We start from the raw sequence: 27,078 nt of genomic DNA, 5'->3' as shown, positions 1-27,078 counted from the left end.
GAGGGGGGGAGGCTCCCATACAAATGATATACAAAATCCTCATAACAGAACTAATCAAGCAAAAGGAACAAAATTTGGCACGTGGGGGTTTTAGGATGCAGAATTTTTTTCTATGTGAAATTTGTGGGATGCAAGTCGATTTTTTTAATAAAATTAATTGCCTGTGGACTCTACAGCCTAAAGAACTCGAAAAATAAGTGTAGGGAGTGTTAGCGCGTCTAACACCAAACAGAAATGGAAATTCAAACTACACCCAATTCTTTTTTTACACGGATTTTTTTTTGCACGACTTTTTTGCACGGTATCTCGAAATAACACGGATTTTTTTACACGGTTTCTCGAAATAACACGGTTTATTTTTGCGCGGTTTTTTACACGAGACACATCCCCCGTGTAAAAAAAGAATTAGGTGTATAGAATTTGCAAAAATCGCCATTTTTTCTTTCGTTTCATAGGGTTTTGCATGGAAAACAGTAACATATATATGAAAAGCAAGAATAGATTTGGTATTCACGTTTGAACTTTAGGTAAAAATACATTATTTTTGCTCGAATCAAAAATTCTCTTTACCCTCAGTGGCCCAACACTGGGAGGACAAAAACTTTATAAAATATTTGTAATAGCCTTATTGACTAATATTTTATGGAAGAATCGAAAATTTCTCGAGTTCGATTAGTTTTTGAGTTACGTAAAAATTTCGGTTTTATTTGTACGAGATCTGTTGTATGAGATTTGTATGAGTCCTTATCCCACTACTACAGGGGTGCCGGATCTCAATTTGGTTCCATTTGCTTGATTAGTTCTAGAGTTATGCAGAAATTTGTGTTTCATTTGTATGGGAGCCCTCTTAGTGGGAAGAGGGGTTTCTAACCATCATAAGAATTTTCCCCGGCCCCAAAAACCCCTGCATGCAAATTTTCACGCCGATCGGTTCAGTAGTTTCCGAGTCTATAAGGAACACGGACAGACAGAAATGCATTTTTATAGGTATAGAAGAGATATAGTACAGGCTGCCGCTTAGCGGGAAACTAGCAGTCATTAACTTTTCGTCAGCAAGCCCAATTTCAGAAGCAGTTTTTTGGTCCAAATGCGGTATTCTGTTCAGAGAAATGTATTGACTGCATTCGTCTTGCCAATCTGAACACAGCGAACATAGGGTAAGGAACCGGGTTTAAGCAGTCTAAGCGGATCACTGATTGTTTTACCTTATTACAAGCGATGGGTTGACTAAGTGGGGGATATCAGCATACCAATCTTCTTGCTATCGTTAGTTCTTCAAGCTGTTTCCATTGAAAGACACTATTGTTGTGCTAAACTTTTGATTTTCCGCTTTAAAAGTTGGAGCGGTGGAACTAATTTTGATCAGACCGAACATATTTTCACCCTCAAGGTGCTTTTTTAAGCAATCCTGAAATCTGAATTTTTGTACGTCCCCGTAAAAAATCCCTCGAACTTTTTCCCCTATTCAGTAAGTTCGCGTTCCTATCCGCGACCTACTAATCGGCATCTGATGCGTAATCGGCATAGCGTAACCGCACCGTTCGGCAAACGGTATTTGTCATTTCTTTTATTCTCTAGTGTTCTTATGGCAAACTGCGAGTTTGACGTCTCACTCGCTGTTCATAAGGATGGTGGGAGAACAAAAGAGGTAAACATAGCAGTACGCGCGGTCCGACTGAGAACAGTGTTGTCAAAGCAAATAACATTGAAACACTTCGTTGCTTTATTAAATCACTGAGAAAATCTTCGAAAATTATTGAAAAAGCTGTCTTTTCTGTTGTTTTTAATAAAGAAAAATTAATTATGAACTTACATTTCTCTTGAAAGTATTGAACCACGTTTTCACCATTGGAGGTTTCAGTTAATTTCAAACCTATAATTCTTATTTCCAGAACCGAAACAGTGTCTTGGCAACACGATAGTTCATCAGTTGTGCTGCAGCTGCTGCTAGTGGTGAACAGGTTCCGTCAATTCAGAATTTGTTTTCAGTTTTGTTAGAAAATAATAAAACTTTCGGCTAGTGACAAAGCCTTAGATAATAGAAAAAAGAGAGTGAATAATATGGTATGTGACAATTGAGTGCTTGACTTTTAGAGTGGTTGTAATCAGTGCTGAAAAATGTGATGGATTCGTTAGTAGCGAGGTGGCGATTGCCTTCAGCAGCTGAAAAATGTACGTTTTTGGATAACAATTTTTAATTCATCAAATTTCTTGTCGGAAACCCAGTAAATTGTGTTTGTGTGAATCAAATGTATGGTTAAGTGATTTGTGAAGATTATCCTATCAAAACATTTTGAAAATATGAATAAAAAAGTGCATTTTCAGCTCATTTATTTTCAACTGATTAAAATAGGTGACACTGCTTAACTCGTTCCTTACCCTATTTTCGTGAACAAAATTTTGGTTCCAAACGAAAAAACTGCTTTTGAAATTTGGAGAAACAATGACGACTAATTTCACCGCCAGAAGAAGGTTTTCATGATATGTTTGCTGTAAAGATCATGCAAAAACCGCCTGCAGTGTCACTGAAGTCACTTTGACGCGATTACTTTTACGCGAATTTCTAAATTTATGCGGTATTTTAACGCAGAACATATACCTCGCGAAAAAGGCGACACGAGTGTATTTCAACCCTTCAAATTTTCCAACTTTTGGCATTTGGGCATACTTTTTCTAGAGACATAATCGGAAAATACTAAATTTGAACTCCGATCTGGCTCTATCTGCTCCGTTCCATTGCATAAAAGTACCCTCTCAGCAACTCAGCTGGAAGTTGAAAATTTATGGAGCAAATTACTTCACAGAATTCAACTAAATTTTAAAACGTTTTCAATTAAATTTGGAAATTGTAAAACATCCCGTTTTCCTACCAAATGCGCCGAAAAAGGAACATGGTATGACATTTGGCAATTTTTAGTAGCGTGCACTTAGAAAATGAATAGTTTAGTTATTCAATAGTCGATCGATAGAAAATTTTCCGGTCGATAACGATTCCGATATTTCAAATCGGTCAGAAAATCACTGAGTTATTAGCACTTAAAATCAAACCACTTTTCTTGATGCTCATATTTTTAAATATTTCGTAATGCTACATTGCTTTTCCATAAAACATAGTAATAAGTAAAAAAGGACAGCATTTACCATTTTCTATTCAATCTACTACTATTGCCTCAGATATGAAATGTTTTTAATTATAATAAAATTATTGTAGAGTAGAAATAGCTTTCTTTAAATATGATGGGTAAACGTTTTAGTACGAGTTACTGTGTCATTTCTTTTATTAGGCTTCCTTTAGTATTTTCACGGCAGTGTCGCATCGCCATCATCGAGCGAAAACACCTGTCGTGAAATTGAACGACAAAAATAAACGCCACTGCTGGAGTCAATTTCATCCGTACACTTTTCGGTGAGAGAAAAACGCAAAATTCACGCGCATTTTTCACGCCTTCTCAACAATTCGCTTTCTTCCGAAATCGAGCACAAATTGAACGGATAATTTGATTATTCCGATCCGATCGATCGGTCGAAAGCTCCCCCAGAAATAGCTCTTGGGCAAAACAAAAGATTTGCACCGCTTCAGTACTGCGGCGATTTTAAGTGACGAACCCTCCGAGTTCGATTGCGTACCGATTCCTCTCTGTGCCGGTTTACCGGTTTGGTGGGCTCTTGGAAAACTATATGACTGTTTCCCTAAAACCCGAACACAGAGAGTAACAGGGTGGATCGAAACATGTTCACTAAATAATATGTTTCGATTATTTTTTGTTTCTTAACAGCTATTCTAGCTATGATCTAGCTCAAACTGTTGCGATTTTGTTTTCAATAATTTGTTCTTTGTTTGATTTCTATTTTCGCTCGGGTTACAGATTAAGGGCAGATTACCGATTAGCAGCATAGCATCTCGTGCAATTTCAGTTGTTTCATATAGGTATCTGTAGGTGAAACATTTGTGCGAAAATTGCGTGCGGATTTTCTCTCCACTGCGCATAACTTTTCCGAGGAAATTTATAACCATTCTCACAATGCACGATAAAATTTTTTTTTCTTGGTTACTAAAGTACACAATCGATACAGTACTACTGAGACACAGAACAATACCTTAGTCCCATTACTCGGTCGGTACTGACGATGATACTACCGTCGCCGTGCCGGAAAGACCATTATTAGTCGAATGAAAGTGTGAAAAACCTGGGCATTTTTCGTCCACTTTCTAGTCCGGACGGAGTTGCAACGGTTTGAACAACCATTGTTTTAAATCCTCTTCCGACGCTGGGACTGGGATAGAAGAAATAGTTGACCCAGCCAGCGCGCAATGGACATTCTTCATGTCGAGTATTTAGACGCTACGAAACCGTGTGTAACACCGAGTCTTTTGTCTTTCGCATGTACGCTTTAATTTGTTAATCGGTGGGGAAAAATTATCACACTCGTATCTCTGCTTCTTTCGTACCATTCGCCGCCGCCGGCCGCCGGTTGCACATACGGGACTGAAGACGAGAAACAATTGTTAAAAGTGGAATCTGGCCGAGTAACCCAAGATCGTTGCTGCATACCGGTCGATTGCAGCAGGTAATTGAAGCAACTTTCCTTAGATTCGAACAAGAGTGTGGGAAAATTAGATCTAGTAGACGTAGCGTTTATCAAAATAGGCGACAAGAAAATCGTAGAAATGTCATTCCTAAAATTTTATTTATTGTATTTTTCCAGGGAATCAAACCTGCACCGACGACGGCAGAGTGCACCGCCAGCTAGCAAAAACTTAACGGCCAGCGGACCCAGCACCGGTCGAGACGACGGATACATCGAGAAACTTTACAAATTCAACGAATGGCGCGCTAATAAGCGACTGGAAAGGATCAGTGAAGGTTGTGCACTGTCATCGCCGGATCGCAGGATTCCAAGCGTAATCGAGGAAGAGAAAACTTCCGACTGCGGTGAAATCAGTGACTTTAGTTCGGATGTGGAAGTGACCAGCGACGAGCGAAGAGTGTTGAATAAAAAATTGGATCTACCCAAGAGCCCCAGATATACGAGACACCGTCAAGAAGGTTGTGTTCCCAAAAAACCGAAACGGTCGGTGGAGTTCTACAGAAATATCAACAGAATACCTGAAAATGGTGACTGCAGTCTCAATAATGAGAAAAACAACAACAATATCACCAACAATAAGGTCGATAGGTATTCACTACCGGCTGTAATGCCGGGATCAGGCATTCCCAAAAGAAACAAGATGAACCATTCCAAACCGTACAACAATACAATATACGAAAACGAGCGCGAAGAGTTCGAACAGATGCATGTTCATGACACTCTTGGAGATATCAGCGCCATACAAAGTCCACCCAGCAGGTTTTTCAAAGAGAACTCCAGCCCGTATCCTAACATGAGCACTGCGTATCAAACGTCGGTGACGACGATCGTGGAAAGCACGCCAAAGAAAGAAGTAAACCTCCTGCAAAAATCCGCACGCTCTCGTCGTTATAAGGAAAAACCGGCCCCTCCTCCACCTTCGATGCCCGCTTGCGAACCCCCTACCGCATCGCAAAGGAAGCACAACCGTACCTTCGATCATGATTCCGAATCTCCATTCACCGGTTCCTATCGGAAGTACGACATCAACTCATCGTCCATTTACGACGAACACGTAATTTCATCCCGAGCCTATCGAGGGGACATGAAATCTCAAAACTACAGCCCAAAAAGCCCTGCCACCAAAGCAAAACGCAAATCCCCTTCCTACCAAACGGTGATCAACAAGCACGGCGATTTGGTAGACTACGCTCTACCGTTCAGTGATCCAAACGATACCAACTCGGAGCTGAATTGTTCCAAACAAGACGAGCTGCTGCTGAGCAGCGATTTGCGTGCGTGCGAAGAGGTCATCAACGAAAATTTCCGATTTTTGAACAGTGACCTGCAGCCGTCCACTCTGGTGATTGACGACAGCACGAGTATGATCACGGAACCGATTAGCGTACTGAAAGAACGTGCCCCGAAAATCGTTACCGACCTGGATCGGTCCCATCAGAGTACAATCCAAGGCGATGGCCCCAATCTGGACGAAGTTGATCTGGTAATTCACGAACCACGGGACATTCTACTGGAGCTGGATTCGTTGGAGCGGTGGAGCAAAAACATTCAGATATCGGACGATTTTCTGCAGAAGCAATTCACCGAAAAAAACCTGCTGGATTATTTCCAGCGAGCTTCGAACCAACTGTTGATTTGCTGGCCGAAGGAGGTACACTACCGAGTCGGAGCGCTACGGAGCAGCTTTATGGCACCGTTGGAATTTTCCTGCGGTCTGTTCCGGAAGGCACCGGTCACGCTGCGGAAGTATTCACTTAACGTGGAACGCAATCTGTACTTTGCCGAGGAGGCTTGCAAGCGAGACTTTGAACTGCTCAGTCAGATCAAGCACCATGCAATCGCCTCGCTGATGGCGGTCTGCCACGATGCCGGCCTGAACCAGGCTACCCTGATTCTGGAGCCGTTCGATTTTACGCTCTTCGACTACATGCATAAGATGGTAAGTGCTTTGATTTCGTATACAGTAGAGATTTGTGTAATACAGTTGGTAGGATTAAACGTTACTACTGCTAAATAAGTACTGTTAAATAAGTAGGTTTGCAAAACTACTTGACATTTAGTAATTTATAATTTTCTTCTGACTTCATACGAATGCGTTGCGACTAGTGCTTCAGCTGATTGAAGCTGAAAAATGTGTATCACTTAGACCACACCCAGTAGTATGCTCCTCCAAACTGCCATCTTATTCGTCAATGCTTTGCATTTCTCTAGAAAACCGTTTTGTTGACCTTCAATAGAGAAAACCTAGGAAGCCTCAGTTCAATTCATGATGTCATCAACCGTTTTCAGTTCATCGCCGTCAATAGTCACTGTCCGTGGGAGGCGAACGTTGTTTTCTCTGGAACCTCCTCGTACCATACATTTTGTTTTCGACGCATTGATTTGTAACCCAATCCTTCTAGCCTCCGTTTTTAGTCTGGCGTAGATTGCCTCCGCCAAGTTTTATTAACTTCACTCAATGGTGCGTTCTTGTTACTCGCTGCTCATCGAAAAGTATAATATTCTCCTCGACGGAAGTCATCTTGCATGTAGTTTTGGTGTAAACGGGTATTTTTGCATTAATGCACTGCATCCAGTTCCAGTATCAACATCCTCCCCCACGTAATATTGGTCACCGGAACATTCGTGCTCAGTGTTACCGACTTGCGTCACATCCAAAATTACTAACTTTAAGACTGGTCTTCGATAATGGTCTTATTCTGTTCTGGCGACTTCGACCGTCATACCCCATATAGATTTTTGAAATAAGATCTCGTAACAAATCATTTCTTCTCGCTTCCTTAACGACGAAGACCAAATCTCCGACTGCAACAGGTTTTACCTTCCCAAACCATTTTATTCGACGTCTAAGAGACGGTAACTACTCACGCGTCCAGCGTGTCCAAAACGTATTCATCTGCTATTGAACTTAACCGCAAGTACTGCTTAGAGCAACTGATTCTTCAGTAGACTCTACTGCTGGTTGTCAAACACCGCTAGAAAAGACAAGGAGGAAGTGGTTGGGCGTAATCGCTTCCGCCTTCTCGGAATCCAGTGGAAGGTACGTTAGTGGCCTGGTAAGCTTTCATCATTCAATCTCTATTCGCCCCCCATTAGCCGTTTTCATCGCCGACTTCACGGAACGAACCATCTATTCCCACGATCCTCCCATATATGGAACGTTCGGTGAGATCTGGGATGCCTTCGTTTCGTGGATTTTCCGTATCTGCTCCCGGTTAAGCGATGTTTCTGGGGTAAAATAGCAAGAAATTCGGCATTCCCTGCAACATTGCTGCATGTATTCTGCTATCCACTCGTAGGATTCCACGTTTGTCATGCATGAGTGACAACTGATAAATGCTGCAGCATCTGCCTAGATGTTCTTATGATTCAACTGAAAGTTTTTGATTCTGTTTTAAAACATCAAGCTCAAGAGAAAAGACTTCCCATTGCACATCCCGAATAATTACACCAGGGTATGAGTTAGCTCCGCTTGTGTAAGGCTACCGATTACCAGTTGCTTTCGATTTATTGCAGCGCCTTCTCATCGTAAGGTAGGAGCGGGCAGTGCACGTTAATGATATTGTAATTTTAAAAAACCCGCCTTCAATTCTCAATAGACACATTCTGTCGTTGACCACTTTCCAGTCTATCACGCGATCATGCATTCTACCCAAACAACAAAGCCCGCTCCCAGTTCGTCGGCAGTGTCTCCGCTCTACTAGAACTGTCTACTAAAAAGTCCTTGTTTCGTTACTTAGGTCGATGTCGAATGTTCCTATCCATGTTTATTTGAATGTTCGTGGTAATTATTGTTTAGGTAGATTACCTTGTTAGGATCACGATACCGAGATCTAAGCCTTAATGACGTTTCTTATATCAGCATCCCGCTTCCGGTCAGACACTGTCATGAGCCGCTCCTAACCTGAAGTGCAGATTGCACTAGGTTGAGGAACACGGAGTCGTCAAAAGTTGCCTCTGACATAGGGCAAGGCTATTCCTTATGCTAACACTCGAGATGCGCACGACATTAGCTTCCACCGGGGTTTACCGATCTTCACTAAGGTTGTTTGTATTTCGACTGGTACTACGAGGAGTTAGGCTTAGGAGTTACTGGATAAGAGTCTAAGGATTACTGTGAGGTCTATTTTATACCTGCAGGTACGCAAGGTACCGACGGTATGCATTATCCAATCGTTCTTCATCGTTTTACCCAGATGCGAATTTGTTCATTTTAAGAGAAAATTTATAAGTGAACTTCAAATATGTACTCTACTTTAAAATGCGTACGCAATGATATACGTGTCGCCATGAGTCTCTGGGTCTACCTCTTCTACGCTGTCCTTCCGGAATCGAGTGCTTCTCTACAGATCTCGTTCGCTCCTTTCCTAAATGTGTCCGATCCACTTACACCTGCGTTTTCAAATTTATGTTACTGTCGGCCGTTGGTGACATCGACGATGAAGTTCCGCAGTGGGTATCCAGTTGTCAGAGTACGCTTAATCTATCGCTTAAGCTGTTCTGTAGTAGCTAACCAGTGTTGTGTGTAACTTTATATACCTTCAGCCTGGGTCAAAGATGTGGGCCATGACAGTGCTGAACAAACGAAAGGGAATTTCCAAAACATTGCGCAAAACACTAAAATCTCAACTAAAGTGCAATACACGTCTTAAACTTTTATTGGCCTTAACTATCACCTCATACTTTAACCTCCTCTACGTCTTTAAACTAGCATTTACAAAGATGCCATTATTCTTTACTAACGGTGTCGTCTTCTCTCGCGATGTACGCTTTTGTTATTCACCGATCCTTCCGGTGACGTGATCCCGACTATCGATATTTCAAATGCTGCATACTAAGGCGCTTCACCAGGCAAGCGTTCCCGCGCAGCTACTCAGCCTAACGTTCCATATTTACTGTCCCAGTGTTCAGTAGACAGATTCCTCGTACGGTCAGCGACCTACTGAGTACTATTGACTCGGTGACCGGACGAGAGCCATAAATACGATAGCCATACGGACGGTTGCCATACGTACGAATGCCATATAGACGATTGCCATAATGTATGTTTGCCATAATAGACGGAAGCCATACAGACGAATGCCATAATGTATGTTTGCCATAATGGACGGAAGCCATAATGTACGTTTGCCATAATTCATATTTTTGGTATGGAGGCCCAGAAGGACCAGCGCGACCAAGTCGCAAGAGGCTTAACTGATTCAGATTAAAAAAGCGGCTTTGCGAATAGACTTAGACAGATGTGATTTCTGCGGGGGCTGCCCCCCCGCAGTGGCCGGCACTTCCGACGGGAGCCATAATGTACGTTTGTCATAATCCATATATTTAACGTTTCCTAGATGATTCAGGGCGAGCCGGCCGCAGGCAACGGCGTTCGCCGGTGACCCGCCGTCGGAAGCGCCGGCCACTGCGGGGGGGCAGCCCCCCGCAGAAATCACATCTGTCTAGGTCTATTCGTTTTCCTAGGTTTACCGTCTTCTAGTTAGTTTTCCCTAGTCCTCGCGTCGAGATACACTTTTATAAAATAAAAGCGGCAAAGCCGCTTTTTTTTGGCTGAATATTTTGCGCGCATTCCCTTACTGGACACGACGGTTGAAACAGTCGTGTTTCTGAACGGTCGTAAAAAGGGTCGTTTTTAGCTTTTGACAGATAAAATGTCAAATTGTGTCATCATCGCTATTTCATTATTGGAACCAATCGAGCAAAGTAAATAAACCTAGGAATTACCGTTCTATCAGAAGAAACGGAACGAAATTCAGCATGAAATGAATTTGTATTTTCAACGCCGGTTTGCCGAAATTTTATAGTGAATATAGCGTACAGGGCTGGAAGTTGGTCACTTTTTAGTGACTTGGTCACTTTTTTCAAGCTGGTCTCTTAAAAGTCACTTTTTTGACCAAAAAGTCACTAAAGTCACTTTTTGCCATCAAAAAGTCACTAAAGTCACTATTAAAGTCACGTCGAGTGTCACTGCTTGAATAATTCACTTTTGGTATCTTGTAAATCTCACGCGACACCATTTTGTGGAGTAACTCAACCGAGTCGATCGCTACAAAACTAATAACCGCTGAGCTTGCTTCGCTTAGGTTGTTTATCGCATCGCTATGCTGTCCGTTCTCCTATACTCGACACTCGACAGAAACGAGTCTAGTTGCTGGATGTAACTTATGGAATAGGGCGAATAATTCCATTTTCACTACTGCTAAAAATGTTTGGATTTGAAAATATGAAGATTGGAGATCACGTTGTAATCCAGCTTTACAAGCTAGAAAAAATCGATAAAATCGACTTTTTTCTTTAAACACGCCAACATAATATTTCTGAATGTACCACTCAAGTACCGCCAATGCATAATTCCATCCAGCAGAAACCCTATTCTTAATTCAACCTCCCAGCAGAAGAAAATTTGGTCTACACTTACATGCTCGAAATTTCACAGCCAGCTGTTTATAGCAAGAGTAAATTTACGGGGCGATCGTCGTCGTCAACAGCATAGAGCCGGGGTGGTTCGTGCTGTTTCAAACAGTCGTCATCGTTCAACTCGATCTTGAGTTACTCGTCCCCAATTTCTCAGGTCGCCAGGCGTCTCAGAGATGTCGCAAGTCAATTTAGACCTGGTCGAGCTATATCACACGTAGGACTCCTCTGTTCTGGGTGCCGGTGGGGTTGTTGTATCCCAAATCCATAAAATCTACCGGTCTAATGAGGGTTTTGTACGTTGTTAGCTTCGTACGCGGCTTGTGCCTGTTGATCGCAGCGTTTTGCGAAGGCTCGATTTCCTGCTTGAATGCGCTGGATCTGCTTACTAATGTTATTATCCGCGACCAGAAGCGATCCTAGATACACGAACGCATCTACCACTTCTGGTGGTGGTCCGCGAAAAGCGCACGTTCATCTTCTTTGAGTATCTACCATTTATGTATTTGGTCTTTGGCGCATTTATTTCCAGCCCAATCCTCATTGCCTCCACTTTTAGCTTTACGTAGAAGTAATCCGCCGTTGCGCAGTTTCTGGCTATAATATTGAAGTCATCTGCGGTGCTAAGAAATTAACAATTTGTTGTCAATAAATCTTTTATTTTGAGCATAAAAATTATTTTTGAAATATCAAAAATCAATGACGCGTGTTTGAACAAAACATACTGAATTTTGCATAAATAAATCTGTATCTCGTACGCGTAACTCATGTTAAAAATTTCCCAAAATGGATATGGACTAGTGCGGTCTAACCGCAAGTACCGAAACCGGTAATACTGGCCAATTTTTTTTGAATACCAATATACCGGTTGTAAAAGGGCAAAAAATTTGTATTTTTCTTCTTTCGGGTATTTCATTAAAAATTCGCTTCAAAAATATGTCGGCTCCAATGTCAGAAAATAACTGACATTAAAAAACAGTTTGCAATTAGTGCTGAAAAGATTTTTAAAATTGAATTGAGCGATGAAAAGTTTGAAGCGGTCAATCAAATAATTGTAGCATTTGAATTTGTTTAGGCTGCTCTGAAGCATCTTCGCTGGAAATTTGCCTCATTGTATGAGGCGGACATAATGCTTCAATCCATGTTGGAACAACTTGATATTCAATTATCGTGGTCGAATTATTCAAAGCTGTCAATGAAGGAATTGTGGGGAAACAATCGAAATACGAGGACCTTTTGGTTTTCTGCATCATTTGTGCCTTCAAAGGATCTGTAAGTAAGGACTTTGAAATATTCGAGTCTTCGAGAGTTACTTTAAAAACAAACAAGTTGACGAAATGCGCCTTACACTAGTGGGATTGATAACTGAAAAGTCCCGGTATCTGCGAATGACGAAGAAGATGACGGTATTATTGATTCAGCCTGCCGATGATCGAAGAACTTGAGAAGACTGCGTATTCATACTCATGTACTCATTCTCCTAACATTGAATTCAGTGGAAACACCAGGAACTTTGAAAACAATCAAAAGTTAATTTTCCTTTTTAAGAAGGGATAGAAGAAAAATGCTTGACCATAATGTTTAACCAACTTGGAACCATTCGTCAAATTTCGATGGAAGCGAAAAGAACTTTATCAATTGCTGGAAGTTTTTCCAATAAAATCCGTTCTGGAATGAGAGATGAATCGCTAAGCATAGTTTGAATTCAGCTTTGCTAAGCTGCAATCTGAAAGTTATAACTTGAAAAATAAAGTCTTGCATTTACAAGAGAACACCAACATTTTTTTAACTCGAAAGTTTTAAAAATAGCAGTATTTGCTGTATTAAGGGGGCTAAATTTTTTTTTAAATCATTATTTTTTTATCTCAGATTTTGATTCTGTAATCTTTTCCGCTTATTTTAATACTAAATTTGTAATGATCCGACCACGGGAAGTGGCCAAAAAACAATCATACACTTAAGCATTCCAGTGCGGAGTGGAACACCTTCGGAGGAATAAAATGCCACTCCTGGAAAATCATGGTTTTCAAACTTCATGTACCGTCATCCGGGGATACTTGCAACACTTTTGAACTTTGACTTAGTATAACTTTCGAAGTATACCGCTTAGGTCCAAGTGTAAGTAGCCAAAACTTGTATAGTGGTGAGTACTTTTGATTTATGATTATGAGGAAAAATATAAACTAAATGAATCTGTAGAATGAACCAAAAATCAGAGGGGTTGTGCACAAGACACGACCGCATAGGTGACGTAGGACCACGTAAGTCTCTTTGTAGCGATAGTAGGATGTATCCATGTATATAATAATACGATTCTTCATGTATACAAGCTACATCCGTAAATAAATTTGTATGATATGTTTCTACGTTGAATAGTGCTTTTCCTTTGGTAATCGGTAGACGGTACGCGCGAGTTTTCAAAAAGTTGAAAATTTTGCGCAACTTTTCTGCGGCTTACAAAAGGACACGGATAAAGCATTTACAACCTGCAGACGTATTGGAAGTCGCAGAAAATGTCACCTGTGACCAGAAAACTTATTACCGTCATTGGTTGGTCGTCCGCAATGGCGAAAAATTCAACTTTTCTCTCGTTGACTGTGTTAATTATGGTAATAACTGGGCAAGAAAATATAATAAACTCTTCAATCGTTGTGTGGCCCTTAAAAGAACCGATTGTTTGATTATCATAACTCCTGCTTGCAATAAACTTGCACTAACGCATTTAACGTAATTCTCTGTTCGGTAAATTGGAGTACCGATAACCGCTAACCAGGCACGGCTTGTTGCAACGGACCAACCGGAAAGCCTCAGCAGCTATGAGATCAACGAAACCGTTCGTGTATGGTCCTGAATCACGAGAAATACCACTCCAAGTGGCCAGCTGCAAGTGACGATAATTCTGATCGTTTTGTTGTCGCGAGCAGCATATTTCCTGCCAATTCCAGGACTTCAGCAGCCAACTATGCCATCACGGCAACGAAATGAACCACCAGCAAGCGAACAGCAGCGCAAGGCGATCGGTTAAAATTATTGCAAAGAAGCGAATAATCAGATCAATCTAAGTTAAATAGAATTTAAATCTGTGAGAGAAAATTCCTCAAATCTTCATGAACAAATATTTCGTTCTTAAAAGAACGGTTTTTCAACGTGATATGCCGGAAATTTAAGCCTTCTTTTCCCGTCTTCTTGGGCAGCAACAAAACAGTTTGAATGTTTGAAAAGACACTTCTCATAGCAGCGGTGACACGGGACAGCAATTTGTTCAACTCTTCGTTGTTGCGGATGGCCAGCTGCAAGTGACGATAATTCTGATCGTTTCGTTGTCGCGAGCAGCATTTGTCCTCCCAATTCCAGAACTCCTGTTGCCAGATATTCCATCACGGCAGCGATCATTGAGTGCTCCAGCTCCAACACCTCGCTTGGTGAATTTGCATGCCTTGGTTGCCTTATCCGTGGAAAGCAGCAACAGCTGAAGCTCAACAATTTTCGATCGGATTCTATAGGGCGTAAATTAAATACAATCATAAGGAAGCTTAACCCATAGCTTATATCATATATATTTCTGTCATCCGTGCTAGGGAAGCACTGACGAAGGAAGGCAAAAATATGAAAATAATTCAAATTTTCAAAATCAATTCAAAAACAAAAATTTTTCAAATTCATTTTCAAAAACAAAATCAATAGTTTTCTATATTTTCAATATTTTCAATCGATTTCCCGATCAATTGGTGTAAATATCTTGGAAATCTATTGAAAATTGACTGAATTATAAGCCGAAGCGTGAAAACGCGTTTGTACTTTGATGACGTCATTTCCAACAACCAATCACGAAGCGAGAATTCTGGTGAAACAAAGGTTCATTATTTTCAATTTTTCAATAGTTCAACATCAAGAATCCACACTTTTCTTTATTTGGGTCAATTCTTAGAAGATTTTCCAATCAATTGGTGTAAGAATATTGAAAATCGATTGGAAAACCGCTGAGCTATTAGCGCTCAAAACCTTTCATTTTTCGTGACGCTCGCATTTTTCGATTTTTTGGAATGACACCCTATCTCAAAACTTGCCGTAAGACGTAGTCCTACGTCAAAAATAGGGGTGTTGCAAGTTACCCAGTAAACGGGGTTATTTGCAACACTTTTCTGATTTTGCGTTTCTTATGATTTTATATCTGATTTCAAACCGCGAATGACTATTTTGAGATATTTTGAATGTATTTGTAGTAAAACAAGAGATACTGGAGGCGTTTTTTGTTTCCCAATTTCGTCTATCGCTTTTTTAAAGATATTCGGTGAAAATGCAGCATGTCGGTGAACTCCAAATTGCCGTTTCAAGGCACGTGGAATTTTTCACAATTTTAATTTTTCTGGAGATGGTGGTAGACAAAATAACATCGTACAGATGCAAACTTACTTTTTACATACTGTCTATTACAATAATTTTCATTTTTACAAGTGCTGCAAGCCGCGCCATATTAGAAGTAACAACACGAATTCATCGTTTCTTCTCCAAGTTCAAAATATAAACAAAGCTCAAAGTTGCTATTTGTTAGCTTATATGATGCACTTATTGTGTACAGGAACCAAACAATAAAAAATAATTCCATGTCAATGAACTGACGTAACATTGCACATCCATTTTTCCTACTCTGAAAGTGAAATTACTTTCCAATCGTGTAAAAACAAGCAAAACAATGATGTAATGGATTTAACTTAACTAAACAATAGGTAAACATCCCTTCTTTAAAATGGCATTGAGTACAAATGATTATGTTAACAAACAAATGCGTTAGAGCTGTCAAAAGCGCGATGCGCCAAAGTGTTGCAAGTAACCCCGGTGTTGCAAGTATCCCCGGATGACGGTACCTTTTTCTCAGAAACTACACAACGTATTGGAACAAACTTTTTGCTGTTTTATTGGTAGTAGCTTGGCAAAGACTTATATAACTTTTTAAAGACTTATATAACTTTTAAAACGAAACCCGAAGTAAAAAAATAATGATTTTTTCAAAATTTTTAGTCGTTCATGTCCCCTTAATCTGCAAGTTCAGCTCCTTCTATGCCGTCACGACCAGGAATCCAGTACCGATTGACTAAGTTTACGTGGCTGGCATCGTCGAAACAAATAAATGAAACTGAGTTTCTCTTACCTTCGCTTCATACTTGCTGACTTGCTTCAATTGTTGAACAGAACGTTTCAAGCAAGCTTCAGTTGAAGTTGGTGGCTGTTTCAATTGACGACGGCAGAATGTCAGGCACGATTTGTCGACATTGACTAGGTTAACTTTAATAGGCGTTGCATTGTAGGAAATGTTACTCAAATTCAATTCATTTGCATTGAAAGTTGCTAGCCTTCTTCTGAATATTTGATAGAAAAGTACAAATGAAAAGTTGAAACCAATTGTCATGATGAATTGAAACCCGTGTCGCTGACGCTGACCGAAGCCAGTTTTAAACTGAAGCGGTGTAGCTTCTTTTGAAACCGAAGCTTCACTGCTTCATTGTTGTGTGACGCTATGCAATTGAAGGTGACGTTGTCGGGCCCTGATCGACAGACTTCGCGGCCAGCTGTTAGAGTACAAGACAGTTACGGAGCTAGTGCAAAATTCCTGCTAACTATCTAGCAGCACTGCCTAGCTGAGATTCGAACATTCGACGACTTGCTTGTTAAACCAGCATCATATCTTAAAGCTAACTGGGCGCAAATTTGTTAAAAAAAAGAGCTAATAAAATTTATAAAGCGCAAACTGACTATTTTCAGTTGTTTTTATCATTGTATATTTCGTAAATAACCTAATATAAGTTATTTTTTCTAAATTTTTAAGTCACTTTTTGGTCACTATTATTCAAATTTTGGTCACTAAAGTCACTATTTTTAGTTGGCCAGGTCGCTTCCAGCCCTGAGCGTAGTTTATCCTTCATTATCCAAACAAGCAATAACAAAGCAATAACGTTCGTATTCGAAAACAATTTGTTTAATGCTTTTGTATGATTAACACGAAGTCACGATCAAGGTTGCGACAGAAACGCAATGAGTCTGTGTTGCCAGTTATGGCGATAAAACATTACGAGCTGTGATGCCAATTTAGTCATTTTTTTACCTTTGGAACGTTTGAAACAGTACCTGAACTCTCCTCGGAATCCATCGATCAAGTAAATGCACAATAAATTGTTCGGTGTTAAGTCAGACCGAACCAAGCCGCAAAATTTAAAACAATGGGTTAATGACACCAAACGACTGACAATTTCCCAAGCTACATTTTACTCTAATCAGATTAAATAAATATTACAGCCAGAGATATGAGATGATTTCGAAATATTGAAAACCAAAAACAATGCAGAGTAGCAAACGTTAAATTCGTTCTCAAAATCAGAAATTTGTTACTTCGTAGAATTTGACTTAGCACCGATCAACTAGGCCTCTAGCGATATGCTCATGCTGGTTCTTAAAACTTTGAACTGGTCGAAATGCTCTGGGCCATCATACCAAAAAAGCCGAATATATGAATTATGGCAAACGTACATTATGGCTCCCGTCCATTATGGCAAACATACATTATGGCATTCGTCTTTATGGCTTCCGTCCATTATGGCAAACATACATTATGGTATTCGTCTTTATGTCATTCGTACGTATGGCAGCCGTCCGTATGGCTATCGTATTTATGGCTAATGGGGTGTCGTCCTATTGACTCAGTAGGACACCGACGACCTTAGACTGCTTTCGATACATACAAAGGAATAATCTCGGTCTGCTTTTGGTCTAACCGAGAAGGAACGGTGTACTCCGCCTGCTGTCCGCTTCCAACAAGAACGGTGAATTCAGTCTGTTTGGCTTCACGTAATGACGGTGTCCTCGCTCTATCTTGGCTCCAGGCACGAACGGTGTCCTACGTCGATCTTTGCTCCACCTAAAGACGAGGCCCTACGTCTGTTTTAGGTCCGCATAAAAACGGTGTCCTACGTCTGTTTTAGTTCCAGATAAAAACCCTGTATATTTAAATACGTAACTGTGATTGAACTCACTTCCTTCTGCAAGGTCTGTTGGATCGTCGAACCTCCCTGCTGAAGATACAGTTTTCGCGCCTTCAAAGGCGATTTGTTAACTACCGTAACCGATTTTATTCTGCCGGGAATGTAGGCGGTTATTGGTTTTTTCGTAACGATTAGTGACTGTAATTACCTATTATCTCGCTTGCAGTCCCAAATAAATCCCAGAAGATTTTTGTCTCGCCACGAGGTAGGTTGCAATTAGTGATTTTCCGCTCATTTTTATATCGATGACATTTTCCTTTTTCCATTGCCGTCCGGAGCGATGTTCCAGGAGCTTTTTATTTTCTAGATGGCCAAGCCCAAGATACTCGTCAATTTTGTAGGCACTGTTCACAAAATGGATTGTCTGTCCTCGTGACTTGAGTAGAAAAGAATGATGATGGCGTTTCAGTGCTATTTGCACTCCAATGAACCGAAACTGATCGTTTGATTTCTGCAGCATTGTTTACCGGGGGACTCTACAGATCGTGCGTACGATTAATCGCTAATCTATTATCGTTTATCGATATCGTTGACTACCGTTTTGCTCTATTGGCCTTGCCAGCGTTGAAAGAGATTTCATAGGCTGCTCGCACTTACAGGAAATCTCGTGCCGAACTGTCAACGCGTGAGTGTTGACAAAAGCAAAAATACTTCTCTTTCTTTTTTTCTCACGTAAATATCTGAACAATATCAGCAACGCGTGAGCGTGAGTATGTTTGCATGTTTGTATGTTCATAACTCCAGAACGCCTTGACTGATCTCCACCAAACTGGGCACACATGTTCGTTGATATAAGAGAATCAGCACTGGGGTGTTGACATTTGGGGGGAGGCCATAACTTCGAAATTGCTGGACGGTTATACATCAAACTTGGCACAATTATTCCTTGGCATATGTTAACTTGGTTAACAAAAACGAGGGGGGCAGGTTCCCTGACAGGAGGGAGGATCTCTAATAGGGGGGAGGCCATAACTCCGAAACGCCTTGACCGTACTTTACCAAACTTGGCACAATGTGCCTTGACATCAGGGAATCAGCACCAGGGGTTGACAAAGGGGGGTTGCCCCCCTCCGAAACGCCTTGACCGTTCTTTATAAAACTTTCATACATGTTCCTTGATATAGGGGAATCAGAACTGAAGGGGTTGACAAAAGAGGGGGTGAGTAACAGGGGGGATACTCCAAAATGTTTGAACAGTTCTTCCTTCCTTCCCGAGTAAGATCGGGCACTCAGCTAGTATATTTATATAAACGTAATTAACACTAGCTCTGTCTTTTAGCGGCATCTTTGTATTTATCCTCGCACCACTAAGGTGGCGGCGGTTTCCCCTTGTTCGGCTAGAAAGTTAGTCCAGGCTCTTTTGTCCCGCCTACAAGCTCGTTGAAGGTGAAACGGTACTGAATCCAAACATGGCCGAAAAGATAGCGCCCATGTGAGGATATGGCCACACATGGGCACCATTTTTTGCGGACATGTTTGGATTTAGTACAGTTTCACCTTAACAGTCCTTTCCAGTTCGGCGTGTCATTGACGGGCAGCTGTCTTAACCGATCTGGTTCGCGCTCGCTCAATGCCGGCTTCCGCCTCCTCGTCGCTCGTCGATCCTTCTCCAAGTTTCATTCGAAATCCGCTCCCTCCGCCCGCTGCGCACTTTACCGACGGTTTCGCCACTAGTCGTGATGAAGGCGTTCTTGATGCTGGTTTACTGTTCTTCAACGGTTTCCTCTGGTAGCAACTCTGAGTTCGTTGTTCGACAAAGACCCTTTTCACCTCAGGATTCCCCGATTGGCGGACCTGCTGGCCGACGCGCAAACTTATCTCAGCGATAACAAGCTGATGGTCTTCTGCAGGTTGGCAGCATCTGTTGGTGCATAGCACTGAATTGCTTTCAGGTTGCTAACCCGTGTTCCAAATATGATCGCATGTGCCCCTGAGCTCAGTAGAAATCCAACTCCTTTTCCTCGAGTAGCATTTTGAGCTCGTATGCCAGAGTAGAGCAAGACTTGCCCGGCTGATGTTTTGTGTTCGCCAGTACCCGGCCAGCAGACCTTGCACAGCCCTAGAATTACAAGCTTTAGGTGGCTAACTTTCCTTTCCAGTTGAGCCCGCTTACCCATGCCAGCTGGGCGAAGGTCAGTATTTCCATGTTTCAATTCGTGTCCGTGTTTTAATGCTAAAGGTCGTTATCTTCCTTCATTTTCAGTAACTTTTTTTTTTTTTTCGGGCACAGTTGGCTTAAGATCCTTGTCCCGCTGATGAAGCTGCTATTCTAAATGTAGGAGGAAGTCACTATTCCCCTTCCCTGTCTGCATAGGATAACCAAGGTTGCCTGCTCCAGCCAGCACCACGTCGAGGTAATTTTGAAGTGGGATTGCTAGACCATCGATAAGAGACGGAAGTCCGGCCTCTAACTTTCGGTGAATTCTGAAAATTGCGATTACCTGTTAATATTCTGTCGAACCGTGCTTTCCGTTCGTGGAAGTACGTGGAACAGGTGACGGTAAAACTCCCCTTGTCTTGTACTCTTCTGGACCTCGAAGCAGAATTCTCCAATCGTTTATTAACCAGGTAAAAGTTGTGCGGAAGTCTGGTTGCAGATAACTAATCTATTTTCAGCGACAGTTCGTGTTTGAATATTCGGAAATGCAATTCAGAATTTCGGATCTGACATAAGGGCAGGTTTGATCTCGTTTGAGGCTTTTGCGTTGAAGGCGGAGGCTAACACGTTTTTTTGCTTCTCGGATCTCTGGCGTTCTTGTTAGGAGGCACTGTCGCCAAGCAGTGAAGGACTAATTTGAGGGACGGCGGAAGCAGCTTTAATGTGGACATTTTATTTAGCTCACACCCTGCTTACACCTGGACACTGCAGCCATAAAGTATTGTCTATTGTTAAGGACATTTCCCCGCGGATCGATAGAAAAAGGAATCAGTTTCCTGGCCTTCTTGTTTGAGCTTTCTTCGTGAAGGTTCCACGTGAGCCGTCTGTTGCGAGACTTTCAATAATTTTTCCAAAATAGAGTTTCCTCGAAGAAAAGGAGATTCGCTGCATTAGAGTTACGCATGATGCGATGAAGGCAAAAAGAACTGTTCTCTCTTAACCACCCTCCTTTGTAAGGATTGTGGTTTTGCAATAGTGCCAGATTCGTAAAAAACAGTCGCTATGAAGATTCATTATTGGATGGTTGGATGGCGGAGTTCGAGGGTTCTGAGCTATGGCTAATACAAAGAAGTTCGTTATTTAATCGCCAGAACGATTACGAAAAAGTGATAGACCCCGGATGACCGGGAACATTAGTTCTTCAAACTCCAAAGAACCTTCATTAACTGTTTTTCTCGTGTCTCTTTCTTTTCAGAACAAACGTTTATCTCTGCTGCATGCCATCACCGTGGTGCAGCAAATCTCCCTGGCGGTTTCGTACCTTCAGGAGTGCGGCTACATTCACTCGAACATCTCCAGCGGCAGCATCCTAATGCGTCGGTATCCGTACAGCGTGAAATTAACATCCTTCGAGCTGACGACCGAGGCATCCGACGTGATACGGAAGGAAATCGAAGAACGTTACGGTAGTACGTCGTCTTCCCGTAATTCAATGACCTCCTCACAGCAGGAAGAGATGAAAAAGATCACCACCTATTCGCGGTTTATTAAAAATGACGAGCAATTCTTGCGCGATAAGTATCGAAAGCGTTCGAAGGAAGTGTCGGAGAATCGAAGCAAACGTTCGATCGGTGCTCTCGTGGACGAAACCGGATCGTACGATTGTCAAGCCGGCCGGTACCTGCCATACTGTAAGGACTATCGGGAGAAGTTTTCCCTATTCTATTACGTCGCTCCGGAGCTGCTCGTTCCGAAGTGTAACTTCGTGTTTCCCACCAAAAGTACCGATGCGTATTCGCTCAGTCTGCTGCTGTGGGAAATCCTTAACGGCTATATTCCATTTGTGGTGTACAGCCGGCAGGAGTTGGAGAAACTTCAAGTATCTGCCAGTTTGCATTTACCAACGTTCGAAAAGGAGCGCTGTGATCGTTTCCGACAGATTTTTGATAATGGATTAGCGAATCTCAATGGAAGAAAACTGACGGTTGTTGATGTTTTGGATACCATGGAATGTTTGCTGATTGAGCAAGGTTTGGATAAGGCGGAGCGGGTGAATGGATTTGCGGAAGACTACGAAGAGCAATCGAATACGTTGGAGATTAGGAAGAAGAATGAGCTGAATGACATTCGGAAGCAAAATGCCGTTCAGAAAACGGAAAAGATTTACTTCCAAAGCTCTAACTCGAATGTGGAAAACACGGCGAAAGCATCAAAAGGTTCGATGGAAACGGTTACGCCTAAACGTTCGAAGCAGCAACCCAAGAAACCGGCTCGTAAGATAAACAAAAGTTCGCAACAGAAGGAACCGAAGGAACAGGAAGGTGAACCGAAGAATAAGAAATCACCGTTTAGCTCTAGCTCGGGAATCTATCAAACCATATTTGATTTTAATAACAAATTTCTCACACCGCGATCGTCGAAACAAATTATTTACGAACGAACCAGCACAGTTAAGAAGCCGAAAAAGTCTTCGCGGACAACCAAACATGCCGCCAAAGATCTGTTCGAACCTACGCCGGGAAGGGAAAGCTCCGATGGTTGTCGCCCATTGAGTATCGGAGAGTCTGTGGACGGTTTTCCACCTAGCGGTACACTAGAAACTCTGGAAGGTTATTGTAAGGAGAGCCCAGCTAGGGCGAATTTAAATTACGAAAAGTCCAAGTTCCTGAGAGAAATCATTATGGACCAAGAGCCCAGCTACGATCGTTCCAATCAATTCCAACAAATAGATACCTCTAAATCGTGTGACAGTTCTCCTGGCACCAAGCGTAGGAGCTACTCGTCCAAGCTGTCGAACTCGCTATCGTTCAATTTTACGCTCCCCGATACACCCATTGCTAGAAAGAACAAGATCCGCAAACACGCTTGGCTTTCCGACCAGAAGCTGGTGATTAAGGACGAAAATACGTCTACACCTGTAACGCCCCAAGGACGGCGGTCTAATTCGTTGTTTAATGATCTTAGTTCGCAAGCAAACCGCGACAGCCATTCCCAAGGAGCGCTCTGCGCTCCGCTAAATCTAAACATTTCCTCTTCGATGCAGGAAATTAAACCGAAAAAGATCAACATTAGCGTGAACATAATCCGAACGCCGAGTATGAGCGAGAAATTGAAAGCCCATAGTCAGGAGTTCAACAAAACTACACCGGCAATTGTGGACTTAGATATTGGGAAATCTGTGGTCGTAGATTCCACTAAGCGAACCGAACAGGCTGATCCCACACCGGAGAATGTCTTCGAAGGTACACTGTGGAAAAAGGAGAAACAAATTTGCGAACGAACGCAGCTACAACACTCGGCTGATAACATCGATGAAAACGAACAATCCGAAGAGCGTTCCGCCCACCTGACTTCGGTTCGCGATATGATCCAGAAGATTGAAACAACCTTCGAAAACACCGGCTTTGACTACAGTCCAAATCGTAAAACTGAACATTCTAAAAATCCTTCAACTGACGAAAAACCAGCCTGCGAGGATTCGATGGTTGTAGCGGAAAACCTACTCATCCCAACCAAAGTTTTGGAGCTGGAAAAAACGATCGAGCAGTGCGCGGTGGAGGACGAACCGAAACGAACGGTCACTCGACTGGATGTTGTCCTTACCAACAACACATCGAAGAAGAGGGAACAACTCCTGCAGCATCAAAATCAACCAGCCTTGCCGGAATCCTCGGCATTCAGTCCAAACTCTCAGCTCTTCCTGCGACGTAGAGCCAGCAACGCCGGAAACCTTATTCAACGCACACTGTACCGTGAAAGCATCGTTTCCAGCGCGGACTTGCCGGGGCTGGACCAGGTCGGCAGCCCGGCGCCGTCCAGTTCTTCGGGAAGTATCCGCAAGAAAAAACTAACCACCCGAGTAACGGTAAATATGCGCAAAATTTCACGCCGTGCTTCGGACATCGGAACCAGTCCGGCCACTTCGCGGCCCAGTTCAGTCATTCTGGACGAAGACGTTCCGTCGTCCGGTTACATTACACCGGTGGCCGGTGGTACGGCCGGGATTCGACATTCATGTGCCGCCGATATGCTGAAGGTCTTCTCCAAGCTGCGTCCTTTGCAAGCCAAGCAGGAAAGCTCTGCCGAAGCGGTCGCGGACCCCGACGGGCGCGCTGTTGAACGTCGAACGCTGCGCACCCCGACCCCGGCTACTGGCCGACTGGAAAAGCTAATTTGCTGCAACTGCGGCAACTCAACGATGGTGCCAGCTGATAGTTTAACTGGTAAGTAAAGCCTTTACTCAAAATTGGACGCATTCCTAACTTTCCGTTTCTCACTCAAACCAGTACCAACCGGAAGCCGCATCGGAATGTCAGCCGCATTCGGTGAGTTGAATTTTCCGCGCGAAAGCCTAGCTTCCATGTTCGAGGACAACCGCGGATTGGTACCGTCCGGAAGACCATCGTCACGGAACACTCTCTCAGCAACACCGGTTCGTATAGAATTACTTAAATTCCGCCGACAATCAATTTACCTTCCTTGTTTTCCCATTTGCAGACTGCAAAATCACTAGAGGACCTATACATCGATGATGACTTCTGCCAGGGGCTGGGCTTGGGCGCCAACATGGAACTGGTCGCGTTCGTCGACGACGGGCACTATCTGGACGAGTTCGGGTACGATATTTACGCGACGGAGGAGATCTACGATGCGAGCGGTGATGAAGGGAAGTACGACGACAAACAGGACGGGCAGCCGCTCGCTGAGGGTGGCGCAAGCCAGGAGGAGCTACAATTCATGAGCAAATGTGCCGATCTAAATCCGATCAGTTCCGAGATTATCGAGTTTTCACCGAGCAGTAACGGTGAACGATTGGATAAACCGTTTGACGACGTCCAACCGGACGAAAATGAGTGAAATTTTACGTGATGAGATAGAGATGGATTTTTGTCCAAATTGTGTTACAAGAATGTATTTTTGATACAGAATTTATTCCATTAGTTTAAATTATCAACATTGTTGAAGTTATGCGAGCAATCAACTAACATTTGTAGTATTTATATGGAAGGTGCAGCAGTATTTGGATACGTTCGGTCATTAGAGCTGAAGCGATGCAATCTAAACAAAGGACGTAGTGATACATATTTTATAGACATATTCTAGACCCCGTCAGAAAATATCCTTCATAAGATACCAAATAATTAAACGATAATCTACATATTTATTGCAATATAAATATTACGTTTCGCAGCAACTGCTTATTATTGTTGAAAAAGAAAAACCTTACTAGAAGCCCTGACTATGTAGTCCAATGCTTGAATAAACTGGTAAAATTCCTGCATCTCGTCGTTTTGTAGAAACCCCGTGTGTCGTTGCTGGCGTATCGCTCCTCTGCGCCGGCTAGCACGTGTTCCCTAACTCGCGTTTTTTCGCAAACCTAATCTCTCTATACCTGTCTCTGTTCTGACGCGTAGCCGCGACTGCTGAGCATGCGATTGCTGGCATAAATGCCATTTTCACTGATTTTTTCAGAAACCCCCCCCCCCCCCCCCCCGCAGAAATCACACCAGTCTAGGTTTATTTGTTTTTCTAGGATTACTGACCTCTAGTTCTTTCCTTCAGTTGGGTCCGAACGAGCGATAGCGAGTAAGGACGGATCACATTTTCTTTGTGACGTGATCGAAGTCCACAGGCTTAATTTCCACTACCGTCGCTAACGGGTAGACAGGCCCATGGAAGACGATGATGAACAATATTTACCTATACAGAAATATTCATAAAACACATTAATTCGAAATTAAGAATCTCCAAAAAAATTATGCGCTATATGTAAGTGTAAGTAAGACTTTCAAATACAGCAACGATTTGCTCGTTAAAACTCTTTAATTGAGCTGTTCGTTAGCTAGTGGTTAGTGGTCGCTAGTTGGGCCATTCAGGCTGTTTAGGTATGTGTAACGCACCTTAGGGCTTTTTATAAAGTTACGCGAGTTTTCTTTGTATGTGAGACCTTTTCTAAAAAATAATTTTTCAAAAGATCAAGTATTCATTGCGGTGAAGATTATTCAAATTTTCACACACGCCGTGGTATTCAAGATGTCAAGCAGCAAGAAGGAATTTCTCGAAGTTGACGAAGAGTCGGCAGATAATCAACTACCAGAAATTTTGGAAAGCACAAAGGACAAGGACATTCTAGCGTATCATGGATTTGTCTACTATTCGAACAGAAAACCGGTACGCACAGTTTAATTATCACTTACTAACAGTCACTACCTTTTTCACTGGTGTTATACGAATCGAGTCTAAGTACTGGCACGTGCCGTACCTTTTCTAAAATAATTAATATAGAACAAAATAATTCCTCAAGGTGTAACTCGGAAATCGGAGTAGTTTTTTCAATAGTCGGTATTCTTGCAATAAGCAAACTAATTGCATTAAGGTAGATCCAATCAGTCTCAAATTCCATTGCAAGTTCAATTTAGGTCCATTTACAAGTTAGGTTTCCAGTCCAAATTCAAGTCTAATTTCATGTTGAACCTTAATTCCAATTTCATGTCCAATTTGCAGCAAAGTAAGTAAGTCCTTTCAATCCAATTTGATGTCTAATTTCATGCCAATTTCAAGTAAAATTTCGAGTCTATTTTCAACTTCAATTTCAAGATTTTTTTTTTGAAACGATGATTCTACAATTGATGAAGGGACGGTAAGGGAAAGTAATGAAGAAGGATTTTTTCCGGGAATGAAGGGGAAGGGTGGAAAGGAAGGGGGGGGTAATAGGTAGCTATGGTTAACAAGTTGTCGTTGTGACTCCTATCTTTTGTCCAATGCTGGAAGGTGCATGGGTCTAACCAAGCTGTAATCAGAGATTATAACCGGATTTGAAACCCACAACACCTGCCAGGGCGTGTCGCTCACTATACCCGTGTACCTTTGAACCACAGAGGCGCTGGACAAAAGAAATCTGCACAACCCCCCTTATTAACCATAGCGCGACATGGGTTG

The 27,078-nt window shown here is 42.2% G+C and overlaps 1 protein-coding gene across 1 annotated transcript in view; it reads left to right on the top strand.

The window, feature by feature from the left end:
• Window positions 1-24,996, top strand: part of LOC128739525 (uncharacterized) — a 43,212-nt gene extending 18,216 nt beyond the window's left edge. The window contains exons 2-5 of the mRNA XM_053835019.1: window positions 4,708-6,529; window positions 21,395-24,362; window positions 24,426-24,571; window positions 24,637-24,996. Coding sequence (XP_053690994.1) covers window positions 4,708-6,529; window positions 21,395-24,362; window positions 24,426-24,571; window positions 24,637-24,996 — 5,296 coding nt within the window. The remainder of the gene's footprint in view (window positions 1-4,707; window positions 6,530-21,394; window positions 24,363-24,425; window positions 24,572-24,636) is intronic.
• Window positions 24,997-27,078: the final 2,082 nt, after the last annotated feature.

This window comes from Sabethes cyaneus, chromosome 3 (assembly GCF_943734655.1).
Source record: "Sabethes cyaneus chromosome 3, idSabCyanKW18_F2, whole genome shotgun sequence".
Classification (NCBI taxonomy): domain Eukaryota; kingdom Metazoa; phylum Arthropoda; class Insecta; order Diptera; family Culicidae; genus Sabethes; species Sabethes cyaneus.
The sequence above is the reverse complement of the archived record's forward strand: the minus strand, read 5'-3'. Positions and strand labels throughout refer to the sequence as shown.